The 25,835-nt window shown below is 29.8% G+C and overlaps 1 protein-coding gene across 1 annotated transcript in view; it reads right to left on the bottom strand.

Moving 5' to 3' along the window:
- Positions 1-25,835, bottom strand: part of LOC106677153 (NACHT and WD repeat domain-containing protein 2) — a gene marked incomplete at its 5' end in the record, with an annotated part of 47,386 nt that continues 21,551 nt past the window's right edge. The window contains 24 exon segments of the mRNA XM_024360132.2: positions 1-230; positions 334-523; positions 1,231-1,389; positions 1,639-1,808; positions 1,877-2,079; positions 3,617-3,822; positions 5,525-5,671; positions 6,453-6,559; positions 8,865-8,976; positions 10,123-10,345; positions 10,414-10,544; positions 10,620-10,784; positions 11,255-11,415; positions 14,139-14,351; positions 14,448-14,667; positions 16,280-16,303; positions 21,227-21,399; positions 21,709-21,814; positions 22,444-22,590; positions 23,366-23,610; positions 23,676-23,886; positions 24,220-24,359; positions 24,440-24,640; positions 24,800-25,042. Of these exon segments, the coding sequence (XP_024215900.1) occupies positions 105-230; positions 334-523; positions 1,231-1,389; positions 1,639-1,808; positions 1,877-2,079; positions 3,617-3,822; positions 5,525-5,671; positions 6,453-6,559; positions 8,865-8,976; positions 10,123-10,345; positions 10,414-10,544; positions 10,620-10,784; positions 11,255-11,415; positions 14,139-14,351; positions 14,448-14,667; positions 16,280-16,303; positions 21,227-21,399; positions 21,709-21,814; positions 22,444-22,590; positions 23,366-23,610; positions 23,676-23,886; positions 24,220-24,359; positions 24,440-24,640; positions 24,800-25,042 (4,023 nt within the window). The 3' untranslated portion in view covers positions 1-104.

Raw genomic sequence — 25,835 nt, 5'->3', positions numbered from 1 at the left:
AAGGAATTTAATAATAAAACAGACTTATTAATAATAATAATAATAAACTATAGCACCATTTCTTTCACATAATAAATATCACAGTCCTTTAGCCTTTAAATGTATTACTCATCTTCATCTTCGTTAGAGTCATTTGTAACAGAATCATAAAGCTGAATACAAACTTGGGCAATAGCTCCCGCAGCTCGAAACTTCTTTGATGCTTTCATTTTTTCCATTTTCTTTTTCCACTGTAATTATGCAAATTTCAGTATTTAATACAAAAAAAAAATGTCCAAGCACATACTAAATAACTAAAGTATCTTTATAAATTATATTATCATTAATAAGAACCTTAACATCTCTAGATGGTAGCTTCACCAAAAACTCTTTCATTTCAGATTTTTCATTATCAGCTATGGCTAATACTGAAAGACAACCATCTATAGTGCCCAAAATAATGCATCTACCATCTTCTGTACTTTCTATAGCTGTTAGTTCAGCCTGAACTCGGTAATTTGCAATCATCTCTGCATCGGAAGTCCTAAAGAAGGAGAAATATGGATAAAAGAAATCAATTATTTGATTTAATTTTGGATATACAAACTTTATAAGTTCAATAGGTTTGTTAATATTGATATGTTAATCCTCTCTTGTATAAAATTTGATAGTACATTAATCAGTAATCTACATAGTAGATTTTATCAAAAGCTGGCCAAAAAAATTGTTTTGAATTTAATCCACTAATTAATTAATCTATTAAAATCATTCTAAATTTTGGAGTCAGATACTTGAATAAGGCTTGATTTTCTCACATTATATTGCTTTACCCCATGTGATATCCACATAAAACCAGAGCTTCAGTTAATGAATCAGAAGATTACATGTTCAATCTTCAAAACAATAAGTTATTATTTCATAATAAAGCAATTCTTTTTCTTCTGTATCTTTAATAATTTATGCAAACTGAAAAATCAGTTTAACATCACATGAATAAGGTTAGAGCCCATCCCTAATACCTTTGATTAGAGTGTTGAGGTCTGAGGCCGAACACTCGGATTACCTAAGCTATTAGGAGACATTTAATAAAAAATAAAATGATGTTAACATTATGAAAATATATCTTAGTAATGTTCAGATAGACTATAGTTATTAGCTAATATAGAGGTAAATATAAAAAGAAAAAATGTATATAATTACTGTTGATTATTTTACATCTTTCATTCTTTAATGCTCAGTTTTGAACTTTACCTGAAAACACGAATAGTCTTTTTTCCACTATGATAATAAAGCACATACTCATCAGTCCTATTGAACATACATATAACAGTAAATACGCCTTCAGCCACTCTAGGAATAAATGTCTTAACAGTTGAACCTCTTTTTAATTCCAGAAGTTCCAAGCCTCCCCTGTAAGTTTAGATTTGTTAATTTTTATTGTATTAATTTAATATGAACTACATTACTTCGTAGAATGGGCAGTTTAGTACCACATGAATGAGCCAAAATTATTTCATAACTACTGTTCAAAAACCAGAATACTAAAATGTCCTATCACAATGTTCTTATAGATTTCAGAGCTAATTGAAATGTAAGGTCTATACCAACTGAATATAGCTGATGCTGTAACATACTAATAGAGAACACAACTCTACTTACCTTGTCGGAGCATATAATCCATATTTTCCATCCATTGTGCATATTCCACCCCATTTAGGCACAGTTCTAACTACCTTTTTGTTTTTTATATCATATATGACGACTTTCTCACTTTCAACTAAAGCTATGTGTGTAGCTTTTTGAGGCATGGCTACGAGAGAACTAACATCCTAAAACATATACTAATAAGTTAGTATTTAATTAACAGTTAAAATGAAGGAAAAGGAAAGTCACTAACCCTAACTCCAGGAACCTTTAGGGATATCTTGCTTGTACATTGGCCTGTTTTGACGTTGAAAACATGAAGAGCTTCCCGATGTGCGCCCTTGTCGGCTGCAAGAGCCACAATATTTTGAAGGTCACAAGTCAAAACAATCTCTTTGAAATTAACTCCAGTCACATTTCTTACGGGGTAATCAAAAACATAATTTGTATTTCCACCTATAAAATAATTATATCAGCAGTAGGTGAAAAGAATTTTGAGAGGAACAAGAATGGTCTAATAAGAAGTGTAGAGTAGTAATAAGGAAGAAATATCTTATTTCGCAGAATCTATTATAAAAGACGCACAAGACAAAATGAGGAAAATTATAGTACATTGAAGAAAAATATAATGAAGATAATTGATAATTTAAACATTGAGAAGAATCAGAAAGTTTCCTAAGCTAGTGAACTGATTTAGAAAAAAGAAAATGTATACTATATATTAAATACATATAATGAGGTGTAGATAGTTGACCATAGATTAATGATTGGTTTATCATTTATGATTCATTCAATATTTTGTATGATTCTAAATTTGTTTGTATACTATTCCTTTCTTGTTGTTATCTCTTTTGTTCTATAGCCCTGATGAAGACTTGAAACTCAGGTCGAAACGTCGGCATAAAATAAATAAATATGGTTTTGTTTATTTATGTTGTTCTTTGCTGACTGCACCACCCGACAAACTTCTCCAATCATTTAATATATATAAATGATTGACCATATTTTTCAAAATATGAAGATGGAAGGAGAAGGTAGGTAGGTATGTGTTCAAAAAAGGAACAAAATTAACTGTAATTAAGTTTTAGTTTAATATGAAGAATTGACAAAATAGGGTAATTGTGGGCTGATATTAATGATCTGGGCTGAATAGCCTGCTCAAGCTTTAAATTGCTATAGTTCTAAAATTGTATTAAGATTGTCCTTTAGGATGGCCGAATTGGTCAAAAGGTAGGAATTATAAAGAAATATAAATTCTTTTGAGACTAAAATTGAATAATATTTATTTAATTAAATAATAAATAATTATTAGTTATTATTATTATCATATCTTTATATCTTTTTCTCGTATTGTATTTCTATGTTAAACCATCTGTAATGGCTGTCTCCCCTCCACTCTGTCTCTACCACTTCCGTTATTTCTTCACACGTTCAACGTTTTTCTCAACATCAACTGGTGGATGGTTCTGATTTATTTTATTTTTTTAAATTTTGTTTATTCTTTCTTGACCTTTATTGATTCATCTTACTTCCTTAATTTTCCATCTTTTAGTGTGTAAAAAATTTTTTTTTTTTTATTTCTCTCATAACAACTTTTCTATTATTACGTGTTACATAACCCAACAGTTTATGTTATTTTATTTCTAACATATACTTATTATTGTACATCTGATTTTTATTTATTTTGGTTCATTTTTATATAATTTTCTTTTCATGTATATTTACATAATTTTTAACCCTATCTTAGTTTACTTTTTATCCTACAATGTCAAAATATTTATGTTGTTTTGAATCTTTTTAGCCCTGATGAAGCCCTAAAAAGTGGGATGAAACGCGGCAAATAAATAGTTGTTAGCTATAATTTGTTCCTATTTTCACCACACCTCTGACCATTTATTGAATTTTATGAAAACTAATATAATGTATTAAGTTAAATAAAACTAAATTAACTATTTCATTAAGAAACATATTATGTAGTATCTAAATAACATACTTGGAATAGATCTTAAAATTCCATAAGCAGTAGTTTTGGGAGGAGCGTCTGCTCCAGAAACAACAGGTTTAGACATTGCAAGTATCTTCGTACCATCTTCCAAAAGCATCAATTGTTTAATGCCAAGCTGTTCTTCTTTGAAAATAACTTGCTCAGTAATACGGTTCCAAATTAATAAACTACCTGATTCAGCAGATATTATGTATCTAGAATTATATTTAAATCAATTAAAATTATATTGATACGCACCTGAAGTATTCAAGCATATTCTTTTTTTTCCATAAATTTCTAATAGTAATTACAAAAATAATTAATTAAACTTCATATCTTATCTCTTTTGTAACTTGTTTCTTATACTTTTCAACTCAGTTTTAATCACCATACTAGCAAATGACCACAATCAGATAAACATACAATTAAATGATCATTAGAATCGGCAAGGTATTTTCCTCATTTAAATAACCAGACAGGGCTAAAATCCTAAATTTTCAAAATGGTTTCCTCTAAAATATTTTTAATTTTGTTCATTTTTAATAATTAACTATATTTCATAGCTAGTAGAAATAAAAAAAAAAAATTAAATCTGCACCGTTACAACCCATAAATGGTCAGGGGTGCAGTACTTTGTAAAAAAGTACTATTAATAGACCAACGGTTGTGCTAGAAGGTGATTTAGTCAGAATCACGTAAAACATCAAGGAATACACCTACATGGTATAGAATTTTTCTGACGTGGTCGAGCAACTAGTGCTGGACCACTTGAAATGGAATGACCTCTATTTTTACTTTCATTCAGGGTCAAATGTCCTAACTGAAAATATTAATTAATAATCTCAAAATGAGAGAAAAATTCTCTATCGAAGTATGTCCATTAACACTTTGTTAAGAGATATTCATGTCTAAAGATTTTCATTGTTATGTATTATTTAGCTCATAATAAATAAATGAATATGTGTTTCAACTGCTTTATTAATGAAATATGAACATTAACATTCGTATTAGTTATAGTTCAAAGTGATTACCTTCAGAAATCGGATGCAATAAAAATTATTTTTGAATTACCAAGGAATACACCTTACATGATATTGATTTTAATGTCTAATTAAATATTACTTTTTAAATTTCATAATTAAAGTATAAGAAAATGGTCAGGGGTGTGGCCAGCAGAAATACACTAATAAACAAAGCTTATTTATTTGTACCAACATTTCGACCTGAATTTCAGGATTGGAAAAAACAAAAAACAAGATGATCATAACTATCTCTATATAAAAATAAAAATAAAATAATAATAAAACTTGGAAATATACAGAAAAATAAATTAAGTGGATAGTGGTTGATTGATAATAATAGAAGATAGTTATGGTTCTTATCTCATTTTTTGTTTATTCAGCCCTGAAACTCACGTCGAAACATAGATACAAATAAATAAGTTTTGTTTATTTGTTGTATTTTTGCTTATTGCACTCCCGACCATCTTCTCATATTAATCTACTACATCAATAAAGTAGTTAGAACACATAATAATTTATTTATTAAAACTTAAATAATTCATAACAATAAAAATCTTTAGACATGGATATCTCTTAAACAAAACTTTAATGGACGTACCTTCATAAGGATTTTTTTTTTAAGATCCTTAATTCATATTTTCAGTTAGGACACTTAACCCTGAAACAGCCTTTATACGGAAATATGGTAAGGGGAAGTATCACTATCATGAATAACAAAGAAATGGCTATTTTGAAACAATACCAGTATGGTATCACATAACTGCAACAAGCCATAGGTTAGCAGAAATAAATTTAATAAAAGAAATTTACTTAATTTCTACTTAAAGTATGGTGGTAAGTGAAAGTTGCATGATTTGTACATCACACCACATTTTTATCATTAAAAACATCTTACTTTCCATTTGGTGTAATTAAAGCATGAGTCACAATAGCTCCAAGTGGACTGTCCGCAAGTTGGGAGATCAAATGGCCTACTAGCATATCCCAGACACCAACACATCCTCGAGTAACTGTTACTGCAAGCCCAACCTCTTGGCATACACTGCAATTTATTCAAGGATCATTACAGTCATAATTAATTTATTTACTTGTATCACATGAAATATATAATAATTTAGTTTATTATGTTTAATAATTTAGAATTTTTACCCCTGAACTACCAACTTTTCATATCACCAAAAACCAACTAATCATATTACTGTTTCAAAAAATCGTTTTATATTCTCCTTCAGAGTTGTGTATGTTTTTGTTTAAACAATTTTGATTCATTTTTTATTGTTTAAATAAAATAATTTGTATGCTATTTAAGTCTCAAACATTGTTTATTATTACTTTAAATGTCTAATGTTTCAGGCAAGTTTGCCATCCTCTAGGACAATCTTAAATATAAATTTACACCTCACATCCAACAATTAAAAACTTTTTGCAGACTATTCTGCTCAGGTCAATAAATTTAGTCAAATCATCCTATTTTGTCACTTTTCTTTTAAATTTTAAAACTTTTAATTACAGATTAACTTAACTCTATTATCACTCACTTATCATTGTGTTGTCACTTATAATAGTACTATATGAGGAGAAGGTGGTTGGGGGGTGCGGTCAAATTATAACAAAAATAAGTTGAATTTTGTACCTCAACAATCTTCTCCTCATATAATTTGTCCACAGTCAACTATCTCTCATCATTATAATAGTGCTAAGATAATCCACAATTAAAAATTTTAAAATTTAATGGAAAAGTAACAAAATAGGTTGATTTGACTAAATTTATTGTAATACAGAAAGAAAAACTATTTTAAAAACATAAATTTGGCATTTCTTACCTTATTGAGTCTATTGGAAGTTCATGTCTGTCAATCACATGTACTTGTTCAAATATATTGTTTATGTTCCAAACTTTTACAGACCTATCAATAGAAGATGTAATTACCTGAAATTCAAACAAAACATGTTTCAAAATCAAATTATTATTTGAAAACTGATTTGAAATGAATTGGAAATTCGTGAAAACAGAAAGTGCTTTTGTTAAAAACTAGGAATTGAGATAGCATAGATAACTGGTTTACTTTTTAAAGTAATTTACTTAAATTTTTATAATGACTTTTCATTCTTAATTGAATATTATTTTTAATAATGATTTTTTTTTTACATAAATAACTTTTTTTATAATAAATATTATTATAATAAAACTAGATATTTAACTTCTTAGGAAATAAAAAAATATATTTAAATTATTTTTTCTTTACTTTTCATCTGGTTGTATCACATAAAATAACAAATTGGCTTCCTTGTTAGTAAAGGTATGGAAGCTTTTTACTTATACTAGAATTATGTTTGATCTCAAAATCAAATTTCTAAATTCCTATTCACACTTTACATTTAAGATATTAAGGAACAAATTTGGTTTCTTTTGGTGGGTTTCTTAGTAGTCAAATCCATTGGATGGTCATAAACTACAGTCTACAGAAAGATACGGGGAAATCAGAAACAGGCAGGGGCATCTGATTTCTCCAAATTAGTGGTTATTCAGGTTCTGACATACTAAGATGGTCTGTAATGGCCCATTTAATAAAATACTTCTAAGTTTGTCATAGTGTGGTATATATCATCAAATAAATAAGTTACTCCTATCTCGAAGATGAATCCTCTATTACTTAAATGATAGAGGATTTAACATTGACTTCAGATATAATTAATAAGGCATTTAGAACTGTGATCATGAAATAAATGGAATTCATTTGGTCTTTATTTCATTATTTAAAGAACTCTTCAATCATGTACATCATTAGTGTCCTGATTGCTTCTCGGAGAGACTACTTAGATCCAGATATACTAAGATGCTTAGTAGTGGTTCAATTCATTTACTTATTTTATTCAATGCATTTAGAGTTAAGTTATTCAATAGTTTAATAGTGATATTTCTTTGCAAATGAAGACTTATACAAGAGAAAATATAATAAAAGAAAGGAAGTTTCATTTATTGTGCTTTCTCTCTTAAAACTCAAGTGCTGGTGTATCTGCTCCTGCCAAATAGCATGCATGGTGACCATATTCCTTAATGGTTATAATTATATCCCAAATGCATGTAATTATATTCGCTAGAAGCTATTTATTAGAATAAACTTAAATAAAAACCACATAAAATATGCACTTTAACCCTTCAAGTTGCATTTGATAGGCAGAAGAATATGAGTTGAATGATGGCTGCCTTATCATTATAACGGTGGAATGACAATTAGCTCACTCCCAAACTGTGGATTTTGTTTCCTACCTCATCATTTTATTTATTAAAACAACTACAATAGCTATTCTAAGATTTGTACATATTTATAAAGCCATTACTTTGCCACTTGATATTATAAGGGAGTGGGCTGGGTCCGTTGAAGACGAGGGTCACAATATTGGTCCAGGAGCCGTTGGCCAGAGGTACAAAGGATAGGAGGGGCCGCTCCACAGGGGGAACAAGTTGTATAGATGGTACTCTGAGATAATTAATCTACTAAGAATGCTAAGGCAGATGAAAGGAATTACTTTTGCCTGTAAGAAATTACTTTATTGTGTATCAAGTATATTCTTTTGTTCACGTTTATTTATTGGAGTAATATATTTACTATTATGATAATATTCACATGGTTTATAAATAAGAACATTATGCTATTTACAATTTAATTAACAAATCCACATTATACAACATTTACACTAACATGGCAGCGCTCTCTGGCAGGAAGCAACAGAGGTAGAACTTTATAGATAGCATTACTTCAAAGGAAATATTTTTGACTAAATGGCAAGATAGATGAGAGAATGCAATTATAAGTTGAGTGATGATATGGTTGGTTTAAAGATTTAAAACATTAAACAGGTCTAATAGAAGAGAACAGGAGGTATTGCAATGCTTGATTATTGTTTAAAAAAATACCAAAGAACCTGATGATGCAAAATTTATCATCCTAATGTCAAAGTTGATTGTAGTATAAACCTTTTCATGGTGATTTTCTCTTTTTTTTTTTTTAGCTAAAAAAAGTTAATAGAAAAATTTAGAGGGTATAGAATATTTTGTGCGGTCAAAATAATAAAAGCTGTGAGCTAATTGTTAAAGTGAAAATTGAATTCTATAAAACTTGTGGAAACAATCAGTTTTAGAATTATCATTCTAAATTGTGAGCTAATTGTGAAAGTGAAAATTGAATTTTATAAAACTTGTGGAAACAATCAGTTTTAGAATTATCATTTACTGAATTCCAGTTCCCAATCGTGAGAGGTTCAAGAGAAATTATTCTTCCGAAATGGGCATCAAGAATTTTGACTAGCTCACATGTTTGTAGGTCCCACACATAAAGATTTTTCCTAAACAAAGATATAAAAATTCAAGACATAAATTAAATACAATGAGTTTTACATTAAATTTCTTTCTATTTTTTTTTTTTTTTTTTTATAATATACTAATGATTAACATAAATTCAGGGTGCTTTTATTCAGTAGTATCATAGAAAAAAATAATATTATTGTGGCCAAAATCTTTTAATCTAATGATTAACAAATAAATATATTTATAACGTCTTCTAAGTACATACAATTTATAAATTATAGCTAATTTCTGTAACATCACATATACCTTACAGCCAGCATTTATATTGTTTTGTCATTATCACTTTCCGAGATGTAATTAGATATTTCTACATTGGAGGAAGATAGTCCGAGTGGTGGTCAATAAAGGTATAAAAATAGTAAAAGAAAACTATTTATTGTTTACTAATGTTTCGCCCCACTTTGCACAGGGCTTTGTCAGAATCAAGCTCTGCTACTAACTGAGCTATCTTCAGTGGAAGTGGGGCTAAACGTTGGTTAACAATAAATAGTTTTCTTTTACTATTTTGATACCTTTATTGACTACCACCCGGACTATCTTCCTCTATCTAATCTCCTAATCTATTTCATATGGTCAACTACCTTTTTTCCAATATAGATATTTCTACATTTTTATTGCATATTAATGTACATATTTTGACTTTTTATTAAACAAAAATCTTATACCTAGTTATTTCACATAAAATCTAAATGGTTTATGGTGAGGAAGGATTTTCTATCCCTTATTATAATAATATGTTGAAAATATGGTATCACAAAAATTCAATATTGTATTTCTGTAATAAAAGAAAGAAGGATTTGGGTATGGCCAAAATCATTCAAATAGTATTTTTTTGAGTCAAAGTATAATAAATAGTTTATTTAATATTTGAGTTATTTTGACCATACCCACACCATCTTCCTTTTATTAATTACATACTCAACGATCTTCCAATATTTTATTTCTTTTGCTTTATCTCTCATGACAGAGTAGAGTAGCTAATATTCATTTTGAAACTCCTACACTGATATAATGAAAGATATTTTTTATTGACCTAAACAAATCCCTAAGAAACATTCTCTAGATTTTATTTTTTATTTGCACTACATTGCTACTACTACACCTATCTTGATCATTAACTATACCTTACACCAGCGACTGCAAAATCACCTGAAGCCGAAATCATGAAAGAATTAGAGCTTAATACACGTGTTGAAATATTCCTGATGCCATGAGGTAACTTCAGCATTTTACTATCAGAATTGTTCTCTAGATCCCAGATTATGAAACCATTATATGAAGTTCCAAGCAAAGTTGTTTCCTTTTTATCCAATTTGAGTTGTAAAAGGATTTCATTAACTTCATCATCTAAAAAAAATTCTTTTTAAGAAATTTTGATGCTATAGAAAATTACCAAAATAATCATCAAAACTTACATGGTGAAACAAAATTTGTCTCTAATTCCCAGGAGTTAGAACCATCTGCCGCAGTATATTTACTAACTTGATAAGACCCTGGTTGAGTGCAGCAATATAATATATTCCATTCTTTGTTTAGTACCATAGCACTGAAATTATAATAATTAAAATTATAATGATAATTTAAATTTTTTTTTACTATTCAATTATTTAAAATTGTTAACCTGTGGAATTTAATGGGGCTTAACTCTCCATAAGGCCTTTTTGTGTTTAAAAGAAGTCTTGGATCATCTAAATTACCACTCCAAAAGAGTAGAAGATAATCTTCTAAGGTTTTGTATTCCATTGAGAAAAGAGGCCACTCTGTTGGATTCTCCATACTTGTATATCTGATGAAAAAAATAATATCTCAACTAATGTTATTTATTACTCTATTAAATTGCAAAAAGATTGGTAAACAAAAAATTTAAAATAATCAAGTATAAAAAATCCTGGTTGAATGTTAGGAAAACTTGTTCAAATTATCCCTGATTAACAGTAATGTTTGTCTAAACAATGAGAATCTTCAAATATTTGTCCTCCCCATATAGATTGTAAGGGTGTGAAAGAGCCACATGCACATCATTGCTTCTGGTGGTTCATTCACTGCATACTGGCATAGCGAAAACACCTTTGACCAAACAGGTCTTGCTATCAAATACGTTTCCACCAATATACTTCATTGATTCGACTAACATTATTTTTTTTGTCCATGTCATAATAAAGTTTACATTAAAATAAAAAATTATTATTTTTGATTTTCATAAATCTTTGACAGAATAAAAAAAAAAAAATTACAATAATAGTTTCATATATTTACTTAGCTATTAGCTCTCCTCGCATATCAAACCTGCACCAGTTACATGAGCCGTGAATAAAAAAGTGTTGATTAAGAAGAAATAACCCAACCACCTCTTCACCTTCAGGTAGTGGATTGTCAATAACAACATATTCGCTGCTCAAGGTGTTCAGGAGAACTGACTAGAACACAAGTTACATAGATATTTATTTACTGTTATAGAATGGATGAGTAAGTTAGATCCAGGAGAACTCTGTCATAATATTTTTTTTATTAAAGTTTAGTTCACACCAAAATTTCATGTCTTTTTAGAGGGTCCAAATAATGTCTAAACCAGTATTGTAGCTATTAAAAGTCAATATGTCATCTACTACCTCATTTTTTTTTTTTTAGTATATTTTTGAATAAAGAAAACACATTAAAATAGCTTTTCAAATGAAAATTTAATCTGAAAAACAACAAAATACAATTTTAGAAGAACATAGTTAAAAGATAAAATCAGCCTTTAACTGATGAGCTGAAATTTAAATACATTAGTGAGTTGGAATCTAATGCATCTACAATTTTCTGTTTTATTTATTCAATTAAAAATTAGCCCAAGAACTTTACCTTGTAAAATGTTGTACTATAACTTTCTATAATTTTCATATCAAACATTTTTTATAAAATAATTAATGCCTGAAGTCTACAAGTTTTACTTAACATTTCCATAATTTTAGTTAAGTAATTGAAAATGATGGCAGAATGCAGAAAAAACTATATATGTTTTATTCAATATACACTCAAGGAAAGAAAAAAAATGAATTCTAAATATTTATGACTTTAAAAGATGATTATGAGCAATACATTTGATTTTTTTGGTAATGTGGTTAGTACAGAGTAGGCTGAGACTAAACACATTAAAATAATCCCTTCAGGATCAAAAGAGAAGAAAATTATCGCTCCTTTGCCTTAAGACTGTTTGACTGGACTCAGCTCTTCTCAACTTTAGGTAGGTTTTTGCAACTTTTGACATCTTTGAATTTTTAACTATGTGTTTCTTTTCATTAAAAAAGGTTTGTTATCTATTCTGGTCAAGAATAGTGGTTCATGAGATGAAAGAGGTAGTCCTTAGAGAAGAAAGATGTCTACTTAGAGGAGGCTGGAGCATCCGATACATGGTAGTAAAGTTAGGAGTAATTAGGTCTACTATTCATGATGCACTTCAGCAATTCAGGAAGACAAGCAGCAATGAACTGAATATTGGCTGTCACTTTCTGAGGGTCATAACTCAATTTTATAATTAATTTATGTACTTGATACTATGAAATTACCATTAAACTACCTCAGAGGTTTGATGTATACTCCAAAGGGTACAAAATATCCATCTCAGCTCAGACACAGTATGGCATTGTAGTGGATTATCAAATATATGATAGTTTAAGTGAGCCAAAAAGCCTGTGGAAATGAAAGTGAGGAGACAAAGAATCTGAAAGGATCTCAATGTAGGAAGAAGGTTCTTAAGACACTAGCAGTTATTCCTTTGAAGGTTAAGCCCAGCATTAGAGAGACTATTACAGTGAGTCCACTTAATATGTTTTATGTTTGTGACAGGGGAAATAGTGTTGCCACAGACAAGTGTTGGTCCTCATCCAAGATATAAGAGAAAGTGAAAAATGGAATCTATTGTGAATAATTGTAAAGGTAGCCAAGGCAGTTTTTATTTAATTTACTCTGTATCCACAGATAAACCCAGGATTGATCCCAATAATAAGATATCACTTTCAATAAGCTTCAGAAAACCATAGTATTTCAATATTTTATTTATCATTGATATATTATTTTAATTTTTATTTAAATAAATGTATTTCTAAGAATATCAATTCATACATTTATCACATAGTTTTGGCGCCCAAACAGGGAACCGAATATTGTAAGAGGACTGTTTCATGTGTCCCTTCTCAAGAAATATCACTAGCAGGAACCATTGTAAAACAAGCAGTATAGTGCTTCAGGGTATGGTAATGTGGTTCAGTTATAAATTAATCCTTACTTCAGTTTTAGTCAAGAGACAAACATTTATATATATATATATATATATTATAAATAAAATGACAAATGAATGTTAGCTTATTATATGGTGTAATTGTTTTTAGCATTTGTTAGGGTTTAAATCATATTGTGTTATGATTAATTCCTGCCAAATTGTGTAATTATTTAATTTTAAGCTTGATAATCAAAGTGTAGGTTGGTGGTTTAACTACTTATAATTAACTACTTACAACCTATTTAACCCATTATGCAATTACAATGTTAAATCATCAACCTATACTATATATATATATATATATATATTTAGTTATTTGTTGTAGTGTAGATAAAGTTTTTTTTTATTTCAGCAAGGCCTAAGGGACTCCAACTCTTTGGAAGGTGTCATAAAGAAAGATGATTATTTACGGACCAGTGATGAGAATGGATTACATAAGAAACTGGAGAGAGATGGCACTGGACCAAAACACCTGGTGAAAGCTTAAAAAAGAGACCAAAGCTCACATCAGGCTGTAGCCACCAAGGAAAAAGAAGATGAATGGGGAATGGTTTTGTTCAGAGGTAATTCTCTGTAAGACAGGGTAAACAGAGTGGAACAGATTAAGGAGAGACCCTATTCACACTGCTTGCCCATCACCAGAGGCGACCTCACCATTTGGACCACAATTTCCATGATAAATTCTAAAAGCTGTCAAAATTTGTTAATTAAATGTGTACTACAGATAAGTTACTACAACTAAGAGTGTAGCTATGATTAGTGATGCTTAAGTTCATTAACAGTACAATCATATGGTATAACTTATCTTAATATTCTTATAATTTCTCATCTTAATACTCTTATAATTTCTAATCTCAACATTTCATAGGTAAGTATAACCTGATTATTATTAGTATAAGCAGCTGCATATCTGTTATCAGGACTGAGATAAAGATGCTGCATAATTCCTTCCAGGCCTGGATTTACATCTCTGTTCATATCACTGGTCGACAGGTCCCAAGTTATGAATCTGTTCGAAATTGATACAATATATCTGTAGTCCGATGTCAATTTGAAATCAAAAACAGCAAACTGATGACCTTCCAATGAATACTAAAAAGTAAGTTATATATCAAAAATGAAAAATGGGTGGATTATACTTAAGTGTTACAGTTTAATAATTTATATTTATATATTAATCAATATTACTTTTAGAGGTCCACCAGGGGTATGTAGACAGTGATAAAGAGGAGACAAAGCACAATCTGCTGGACCTTCTAAATCACAGGCATTCAGTAGCATTTTAATATTTGGATTCATTCCGATTTCGGGAAGTAGTCGGCCGACAAGTTGAGGCGCCAGCATATCGGGATATATACTAAGAATAGCTCCGCCAAGACGAAGTGCATCAGCAACTAACATTAACTCTCTAAAACATTAGACTTATAAATTTATTAAATTAAAAATTAAATAAAGCAAACATTCAGTGAAGGCACTTGATGGCTTATCATGAGGATAGTTTACATAGTTAGTATTTTTTTTTTTTATGTTCCTAATGTTTATTATAATTCTTTAGACTTTAGCATTTACCAATCGACTATATTTAAATTTTTATGGAACAATCCAGGTAAAAGATTGATCTATATCAATTGAGATCTTTGAGTTTTTGTATTGTTTCATTATTAAATAATATGGTAAAAATGTATTTTTTCTGATCAGGGGAGAATGCTAAACTGATAATCATGGATTATAAATTGGAAAAATTTAATATCTTATTAGTGGTTCACTTGGTCTGAAAGAATTAATTACAACTTTATAGACAGAGAAGGTGTACTCTGAATAGATTACCATTTCATTCTGAGCTTTCTGGGTTGAATAATTTACCCACAGCTCTATATGCGATATTGGTAGGGGTTTTAATGCTAATTTTTTCTTAGTGTGGAATGATTTTATTTAGTTACAGCATTATCAACTTATAAACACTAACACTTTATTTCTTTCAATAGCATTACAACGAATGGGAGTTACTGACACTAAATATATTATTTAATTAAATTAAAGATTACAGTGGTGAAGTTATTGTTGTGGATTTTGATACATGGATGAAATGACTCTGGGCTCTAACTAGAGAGATTTTTTTTTGTTAAATGAAATATTGAATAAAAGGCAGATACTGTTTGAAATTTAATGTTTTGAAATACTGTTGAGAGTATTATTTAGAGTATGCGCTTCGAGTTGCAGTATACACTACCATTATTTGTTTATGGGACTGATATGATCTTTCTTTATGTGCCAGCCATCGTTTCAAACAATGAAATTATGAGGGAGGTTGGATATTAATTCAAAGATTTAAAAAGTTAAAGATATTATTGTTCTGTGAAAAATATGGTATTATTATTAATTAAACAATAAAGTTGATTATCTGGGTGTTCTGGGTTTTTACTGCACAAAAATTTGTTCTCTAGTAATAATAAACTTAAGCGATTATCAAAAAGCTTGAAGTTTTTTAATAAAACCACAAAAATACATGTACAACAGAATACTGATAGCATAAAAATATCTTATAACAAACATAAATAGTGACCAGCAGTCTACAAAATAGCGAATATATCAAATGTTTAAAGAAGAATAACAACAATCTACTATTACCAATCAACTTTTTACTCAAAAAATATATTATTTTACAGGAATAAATTTAATAACTGTCTACGAAGGCAAATAGTAAATATATGAAAACCAAAAAACTACTCACGAAACTTTAAAATGACTTAATAAACTACATAAAAATATTTTAAAAAATTAAAAATATATTAATAATAGTTGAATACACCAACAAGCTAGTAAGCAATTAGTTGTAAAGGCCAAAATATACAAAAGATAGATAAAGATATAATATTAGTATAATAATACACTAGAAAAAAATATTTAAATACAAAATATTAGTTATAATTTATAAGAAAAATGGAAATAGAATAACAAATTACAAAGAAACTAAAATAGAAGTCACATGCAATAAATAACTCACACCAAAGTTTTCTCACCTCCTCAACAATCGAATTTCTTCCCTAATGGAAAATATGATGAATAATCTTGGACAAATTAGAACAACAATATAATTTTAAAAAACTAAATATAATATATTTAAGAAAATTATTTTTTATAAGAATTTACCTGTTTTAAGAAACTTAATATTTATATTAGATTCAATAATACTTTTATTGGAAGAAGATAGTTGACTGTATGAAGTAGATTGTAGGGAGATAGCCCGGGTGGCAGCCAATAAAAATATCCAAATAGTAAAAAAAAACTATTTATTGTTAACCAACATTTTGCCCACTTAAGGGCAAAGAGGATCTCTTCTATCAAATAGCCCTGCAAAGTGGGGTGATACGTTGATTAACAATAGTTTTCTTTTACTATTTTGATACGTTCATTGGCCACCACTCAGACTATCTTCCTACAATAATACTTTTATAATTTACTAATTATCATACTATTCCACACTTCTCAAATCAAATGATTAATTTAATCAGTAATAATCTAGATCTAATGATTAGAAAAACATTTCATATTAGCCATGCCCTATTACTTTTTATTTCATATGGTAGTATTGGAATAATACAGCAGTGTTAACAATGCCAATGCTACTGATACATTGGGGCACAGAATCTGTGAGGTACCACCACATTAAGTAACGCTCAATCAAGTTTAAGTTAACTATGTACAATGTAAGTATCCTTGAGCTGCTCTCAGGTACTGATGTGACTTTAACTAATTTTCTTCATTCTTATATGTGATTATCTAGTTATTGCTTAAAAGACTTTATAGATTAAATGAACAGAACATTTTTGTAAACAATTAGTTTTTAATTTTAGGAAGAGTATGATTTTCCTTAGAACCAATAGATTATGGGATATTTTTCTATTGATTTTAGCTTTAGATATAATTTTCATTACACCTATGTTTTAATTTTTATATTTTTGAAATGGATACAATTTTTTTGCTTACATAATGTTTTTATTGTTCTGGGTTTAAAATAGGTTTTAATGGTTATTTATTATAACAAGTACCCATAAAGAACTTTGTTGGTCATGAAATTAACGATTTATTTTAACTCTAAATCTAAAAAAATGGAATCTGATTCTTTTGTCCATTGAATCTTTCAAACTTATGATTGTTCTAGCATATCAAAAATATGAGTCCCAAGTCCATTTACCCATGAGAGACCAATGTTACAAAAATGCAACAACCGGGGTCCTGTTTCATTATAAAGTACAAACTAATACTGTTGGTCTAGTCGATTTAACTTAATACAATTACACTGACTTGTACAATAGTAACTTTTATTTTAGTACTTTTTAACTCCTGTAATATCACTAATAGTCCTCCCTATTATAAAAAAAAAATGATTAGTGAAATTACCGCATTATTTCTATATTTGTATTATGAACCAATACTATTAGCTTTCATTATGAAACAGGGCCCTGAAAAGTATAAAAAATCTGGTGGGAAGACAGGTAAAGACATAACTGTATCTATGTTGTCAGGTTTTCCACTCCTGATCTCCGGCAAATTCCCTCATTCACTGTACACCATATCCCATTAATTATCAAAGCCATTTTTTTGTTATTTGACTGCAATATTTTTATGCTTACAGAAAATTCCTACCCCTAGTGAGTTTGTTTTGTTATAACATCTTAATATTTCAATCAAATTAACTATAGCAGTAAGTCAATGTTATTTCTTAGGATGACTTCAAAGTTCAGTGTTGCATTTTCGCAACAGGGCCTTAAGTGATACTTGTTGAAATTATTCCAAATTTCTGAGTAAACACAATTTTTTGGCATTCTAATGGGATAAAGTAGTTAAGAAGAGAAAATGCGACCCTTGAAAAATCATAGGAATAAACTACCTACTGACAATTTTAAATTATACTAAAATGGTTGAACTCCAACATAAAATAATTCATTAGCATTAAACCATACATTAAATACATTCGTTCCTAGTTATAACATGGCTCATGATCCACCGGTCCCAATCTCTAATTAATATAATAATAAATTAATTGCATATTTTAATTTTATTTCCTCATTCTTTTCAGTAACATTGGTAAAAAAAAGAATTCAAAATATCCTTTTTATTGTTCTGTTTATATATTATTTAATTTCTATCTTAATATGATTTATACAGTTCTACTCTCACTACAAGACTTTTCTTATCTTTATAATGAAAATCCACTGTAATAAAAAGTTGATCCTTTTTCATATCCTCACTTGGGTTGTGACAATCCGAAACAAAATTAGCAAATTCATTATAGAGAAATTTTGTCTCAACTGTCATTTTATAGGATACCTATATAAACACATGTTTAGATAATTCTTTCGAGATAATTCTGGAATGAAGAATTAATTTTTTTTTAATGGTATAAAGCTTTTTTCAGAGTGACAAGATATCTTAAGTGATGCCCTTGTTTTATAAGAAATATTTTTTTACAGTCCTTGTTCCTTAGAGATGTATTTCATAAGTTTTTATATGCTGAACTAGCTATAATTTATTTTTATTTATTTATCAATCATATTGACATTCATTTATATTATTTAAAACATTATAATATAAAAATTAAATGAAATTGCAGCAATACCTTTCTTTTGGTTGTATCTACTAAAATTTTACTTACTATGTATTTAGATCAGATGTTTTGATACCTGGTTGCAGTAAAATTTCATAGAAAAAGAAAAGCAGATAAAATTTAAAAAATATACCTATAATTTTTTGTAGATATTATAATTATTGTCTCTACATACCAAATAGATCTTTGGCCACTTTACTTTGTTTCCACCATCTCTGCCTATCTTAGAATATTGCTTTTAGTTTTCTGCATGTAGTTCTGCAGTATCTTTGTTTATTCTAGATATCCATCTGGTTTTGGTCCTACCATGTGATCTCTTGCCAACTACAGTGGCATTCATTCTTGTTTAGAAGCATCCTGATGGATTGCTTTTAACCAAAACCAAACCTATCCTAACCTTGCATTCATATCATGACATGCAGACAAGTCTCTGACCCCAAATTGATTCAGTCATTGTGCAGAGGACTTCTGTATTCAATCTCTCGATTCTGCTTTCTATAGTAATGATTAGAGACCAATTCGTACAGTTAGGGTCCTTGGAACTAATCCAATGCCAGTATTTTTGTTTTATGTTAACGTGCATCCCTCCATTTTAATATGAAGTTCTAATCCTCCTCTCTAGAGCTAAGTTTAATAGCAGTGGGGAGAGCCTATCTCCTTGCCTCAAACCTGATCTCATTTCAAAATCTTTGGATATTTCTCCTTGAATCAGGATTCAATTTAAATAAAACTGAGGTTCTCAAACTATCTTGGCTTTGAGATCCCGTATGATTAATTTGATATCATATTTTTGAGCCTGGTCTGTAACATTTTCAAACTAACTCTTCTTCAACTCATGATCTTTTTCTTTTGTGTGGTACATATACGCGAATAATACTGATATTAACCAGCAATCTGTATTGCATAATACACTTATCCCCACACTAATTGGGGTGAAGTTTATAACTGATTTCCTTGAAGCTGGACTAACTATACATCCAGAATCAGCTGTTTCACTTTTGGCTTTTTTCCTAGAGCAGAACAGTGCATGGCTTTCTAAAGTATTTTTACCAACCTGTGGCCATCTTACCTCTTTTATGGCTGTTAACATTACGTAGTAACTTTTTACTCAGTTCAGTCCACAAGCATCTATTATTATGTTTATGTAGTGCTAAAGCCCGGGGGGGGGGGGGGGGGGGAAAGGAGAGGGGTTTAATTTTATAGTCAAAAGAGCCAAGGTGGCACCATCAAGTGATACAGAAGCCAACAAGCCACAGCACAACCTATCAACCACAAAGTGAACTCCACCTGTGGAATGGTTGCACTGGTACTGGTATTTGGTGGGGGGAACAAGTCCGGCAAGTGGGCCTTGTGGTCCTTTTAGCCAACCCCTAGCGGCTACCCAAGTTGCGCCGTGTACTAACCAAGGTAGGAGTGTCAAGATTCATTCTTCGGGACTGCCAAAAAATGAATGTTAAACTACCCCAGGTGGAAATCGAACCCACAACGGTCCGAACCAAGCACACTGGGACCTGTGCCCCAACCCGCATGGCCGTCACGTCCCTTGGAATGGTGGTAACCTGGTGACTTGGGAGGATGAGCTGGCTTTCTCTTTAGCAGTGTTGGAGGAGAAAAGATGTCTCGGTAGAAAATCAGCTCCAAAAGAGGTGTGGGGAGCATACAGTCTAGAGGCTGGCCACACATGCATTATCAGCAGCAGCACAAGATACTGGTGACCCATCACAGGATTGGAGTACAGGGCGCTAAGACGTACGTAAGCTCATCAGCATGTTTTTCATATATTGCCCACTGTATAATAGAAAGTTGATTCCCCATTATCTTGCATCATCTACTCAGCAATAGAATTCCATCGTTTCAGAAATGTAATTTTTGTGTAATGAAATTATTTTTGGATAACTCCCAGTCTGTAGATGGTAGGTACTTTCCATGGTCCTATATTGATTGTTATTATGTTGAGGCAGTCAGATCATCCAATGCTTGTCATGATTAGGTGTTTTTTTTTATTGTGAGATCAGGTTATTAGCTTTATGTCTAACCTCCAACATGAAGGGACAGCAGCTACATCGGACACAGAGATGGGTCATCTCTTTATGCCTCAGACATCAAATCTAAAATGTATTGGCCTAAGTACCTGGGTAACATTGTCATCTCCAATGGGCAGTCAACCATCCAAGTACTTACTAAGCTCAATATTACTCTGCTCTGATTACCTATTACAAGTACCTTAGCCCATTTGGTAACACCATCCCCTATTTCCATAAATTAGACTAAATTAATTTATTGGTGAATATTTATAAAATAAATAAACATTTTGATAGCATTTATTATTGATTCTATTAACACAGGATGTTTTTTGTACCTAGTGATATCTCGATCTTCAATATTGGCACAGGCATCTTCAAAATCACTCAGTACTGCTTGAAGTGGACAGGAGCTGAGTTTCGCATGAAGCCACTGGTAGTTAAACAAGACATTTTCATAAAGATCAGTGAATCTCTTCGATCTGACAAGGTGAAAAGGTAATTCTCCAAACTGCACAAAACAATTACTAGTTAAATATAGACAACGCTTTGTTTTGTTTAATAATGGCTGGATCACCATCAATTTTGATATTCACTTGAGTTTATTTAATTTAAGGGTTTTTATTGCAAAAAATTTAATTTGCTTGCGATAATATCACCAGATATTAATCTTTGTTATATCAGAGTTTTCCTTAAAATGACAATAGAAAGCAAGTATTTTATTTTATGTCTCACCTTGTTTCAACAATTAATAAATTTGTAGAATACTTATACATACCATTGTTTATTATTTTTAATTAAAATTGGGAAACAGGCTTACTTTTCTTAAATTATATCTTGAAACTTTTCCATCCTTTGAATGAAATACCAAAGGTTGAATTGGTACTTTCCTATCAGCAGCACCTTCCTTGTCAGTTAAATTAAATCTATAAAATTTATTTTTTATTAATATAGTTGTTTGAGAGTGGTTTAGTTTCTTTTTAAAAACAATTTTGATCTCTTTTCTCTCAACTTTATTTCTTTTTAACATCCGACGTTTCGACCTCTCAGGTCATTCTCAAGGATTCCTTATTCTGTCTTCATTCCTTTTTTTTCCTTTAAAATTCATTATTGCCGGCTAATTGCCTTTGTCCTAATAATTTCTTCTATTAAACTATTATCCTAAAATTAAAACTTTCATTAACTACTTTTTTGTTCATTAACAAGCCCCAATTGAAACAACAAGTTTCAATTGGGGCTTGTTAATGAACAAAAAAGTAGTTAATGAAAGTTTTAATTTTAGGATAATAGTTTAATAGAAGAAATTATTAGGACAAAGGCAATTAGCCGGCAATAATGAATTTTAAAGGAAAAAAAAGGAATGAAGACAGAATAAGGAATCCTTGAGAATGACCTGAGAGGTCGAAACGTCGGATGTTAAAAAGAAATAAAGTTGAGAGAAAAGAGATCAAAATTGTTTTTAAAAATAAATCTATAAAGTTATTGCATTATAACTATTTTACTTTCATCTGTATTATAGGTACTTTAATTTAACCACTATATGATATTTATCTACCTATGCCGTTGAATTTCTGTGTACTTAAACGGTTTGGGTTTTCCTCCTCCCCATATTCCTAGGAAATAATCAGCTATTGAAGAATGAAAATAAATTGCCATATTCATGTTCTTGAAATATCTTTCTTTTGCTGTATCCCTAAACTGCCTATAAAAACAAATTTTTAGTATTAATATTAGAATGATAGTAACCTTTGAAATATAAGTAATTAGCTACTTTGCATTCCATATAAAATAATAATAATAATAAAATAATTTAATTTATTTTTTTAATATGACTTCAAGGCTGTTCTATAATTATGGCAATCAAAAGAAGCACACACACATACACATAAAGTATCCTAATTTTTTTAGAAAATTATCTTCCTCGTTATTATTCCCAATTTTTATGAGTTATTTAAAAAATAACAAAATTTCCATCATAATGTTGGGTTGGCGATAAAATCATATCTTTTCAGATATAAGATTTGCTGCTATCTAACTGTCCTAGAACAAAATCTGCGGCTCAAAATTTTAAAAATATCAACAATGAACCAATAATATTGATTATTTCACAATTTTGTCAATTCTTATGCATAGATTTATTTCAGGCATAGGTAGGTAGCAAAAATCTCATCTATACAAAATGTCATTTGATCACTATTACCTTTAATCTGACGATATGATCAGGCCAAAATATAGCAATGTTTGTATCTATTGTATTATACATAAAGATTTTAATTAAAATAAAATAAAATAACACAATTGAGAATTTCAGTTTGAAAAGACACAAAACTAAAAAAAAAAATTACACTTTATAAGATCTCAAAATTGCCATTTTGAATGTAGTTGAATAATGATAAGGTTCAAGACCTTTTGAATCTGACTTGTAAGTAACCATTTTATTAATGAAAAATACACTTGCTATGACAGCATTCCCTCACCTGTGGTACCAGTTCATTACACTTACACCATCAGCTTCTCTTTCTGATAAATAATTGGGTAAGTCATTACGTATCCTTGTCCAAAGTAAAGGCGGTATTCTCCTGACTGGAGGCAAGTGATACTGGTACACATCATCCAACACCTTATCATCAAGTGAAATCAAGTCTTCTAATTCTGACTCACTCAGACCACTTTTTGCAGCAGTTATATATGCCAATGCATGAAAGACGAGAATCCTTCCATGCTGAAAAAATAAGTTAATTATTAAGTAGTTCTCTTTTTTTTCTAATTTAGTGCACTGTTTCATACCTGTTTCTCAATTCTTTCAAATAACATCATGATTGAATCCATAACCGTAGATGCAAGATGAGTGTCGGAAGGTTTTGTATAACTGCGCCATCGACAAATTTCAGCAAAAACCAGTTTTACGAAAATGGGTAATGAACATTTATCTATAGCATTTGATACTAAGCGCCATTGATAATTTGAAAGGTCACGCTTTGCCGTTTTCATCCACATCCTAAAAAGAAGAATAGTCACGAACAATTGAAATGTTTGTTTTGAATACATATGTAACATCAAGCAGTTATATGCATTGTCAATATGTTTAAAATTAAATTTAAAAGGCCATTAAAAAAAATTGTAATAATAAAATAATTTATGAAACTATTTTTAAAATTAGATAAAAAGATTTTTTAGTTAGGTTTTTTGCCCCATTTAGATTAAAGGGGCAGCGGTAGCAGTCAAGAAATGTGCAATGTATTTCCTTATACATTGTGCGAGTACTTAGGGCTCCATGGTCTGTTTCCCATAAAATAATAATAATAATAATTTTTAAAAATAACACATGTACCTTATGACCTGCATAGCTAACTCTTCACCAAGAGCTCTGACCTCAATAAACTGTTCCTCATCATCTATCATCTTCCTAAGAATATGGTAATCCTTTGAAACTTCAGGATTATCTGCTTCAGAGGCACAGGAAACGATGAGCTTTAATAATCACAATGAATTAAATTTCCCATATTCTATTCACACCTGGATAATTACTCAAATAGTCAATATAACATTACTTTGCAATGTGGGGGTAAACGGGTCGGTATCCAGGAAACATGATTTGTATCTTGAGTACCTGTTAATTGATCCACTGAATCTAAAAAGAATATGAATGGCTGTTTTTCACTTGCACATGTCAACAAATTCTTGAAGTGAGCTGTCAGTGGAACAATGTCATCGGGTATATCATCATAGGGTTGCATTAAATTATAACATATCTGAAAACAATATTCATAAAATGTATATTTGATACATCCTAGTTATTTGTCATCTTTTATTTTATCTCTGAAAATAATACTTTTTACTATATATTTGGTATGGTTTTTATAGTGTAAATAAATTCATTTAAATCAGAAGTTGCATTTTATTTCTCTTACTTGCTGACAAATAGAGATGAGTGTTGGCGTGAGGGCACTACTGTCAGGTGTTGTACCCAAAAAACGGATAATGCAAACAGGCTTCGCACCTTTGAACCATTCTGTCCCTGTTAACCCTGCTGACTTAGCCAGTAATGAGGTTTTACCACAACCTCCCTCACCATACAGAACCATTGGTTTATTGGAATTACCCTTCATATATTGTTCAATTTTCTCTAGCTCTTCTTCCCGTCCATAAAACACCTAGTGAATTAAAATTTAATTTTAATAAGAATAAAATTATATTTACTTATAATCTATATACAATTTTTTATATAAAAAATTGATCATTTGTATATATAAACAGTTATTTGTTTTACCATCTGTATTTCCATGTCATAATTTAAAATAATTAATTAATTTTAACTAGATTTCGATGACCATGTATTTATATCTACACAGAACTATCAATTTCCAGTACCCATCATACATCTATAGTCTCCTGTAATTTAAATCTTCTATTCACCTATAGGAAACTAGATATCATAATTCTGAACTCTATATTCAAGCTCACAGAACTAAAACATTCGAACATTCCTGTTAAGCCCACTCCGCTACCCTCTAGAATTCTCTAGCTGCTCTCTTCCCTGCTTTCATTTAAATCCCTCCTTTTCCAAAACCTTCTCACATTGCAAACTGATGCTCTCCAATCATAATACTTAACTTAAGAATGGAATTTGGATCAGGGGTAAATAAATATTTTTTTAGATATGGTATGATTATTTTGTTTTATTTCATTTGACTTGAGTACTTTTTTAATTTGGAATAAGAATAACTTTTATTTTTTCTATGGATATTATATTGTTAACATTGTGTAATATCATCAGAAGCCAATATGTTTTTTAATATAATGAATTTTTTACTTTCCTTTTGTATTTCATTTATTTTTAATTTAGAATAAGAGATTTATATTTTTTATATAATTTTTTTCTTTTCTGTTGTACTTCTTTTATTTTAAATTTAAAATAACAATTTAGTTGTTTTTTTTTTGTATATT

Source organism: Halyomorpha halys, unplaced genomic scaffold (genome assembly GCF_000696795.3).
Source record: "Halyomorpha halys isolate HHAL.00 unplaced genomic scaffold, Hhal_1.1 Scaffold88.1, whole genome shotgun sequence".
Taxonomy (NCBI): Eukaryota; Metazoa; Arthropoda; class Insecta; order Hemiptera; family Pentatomidae; genus Halyomorpha; species Halyomorpha halys.
This window is presented reverse-complemented; position numbering and strand designations above follow the sequence as displayed.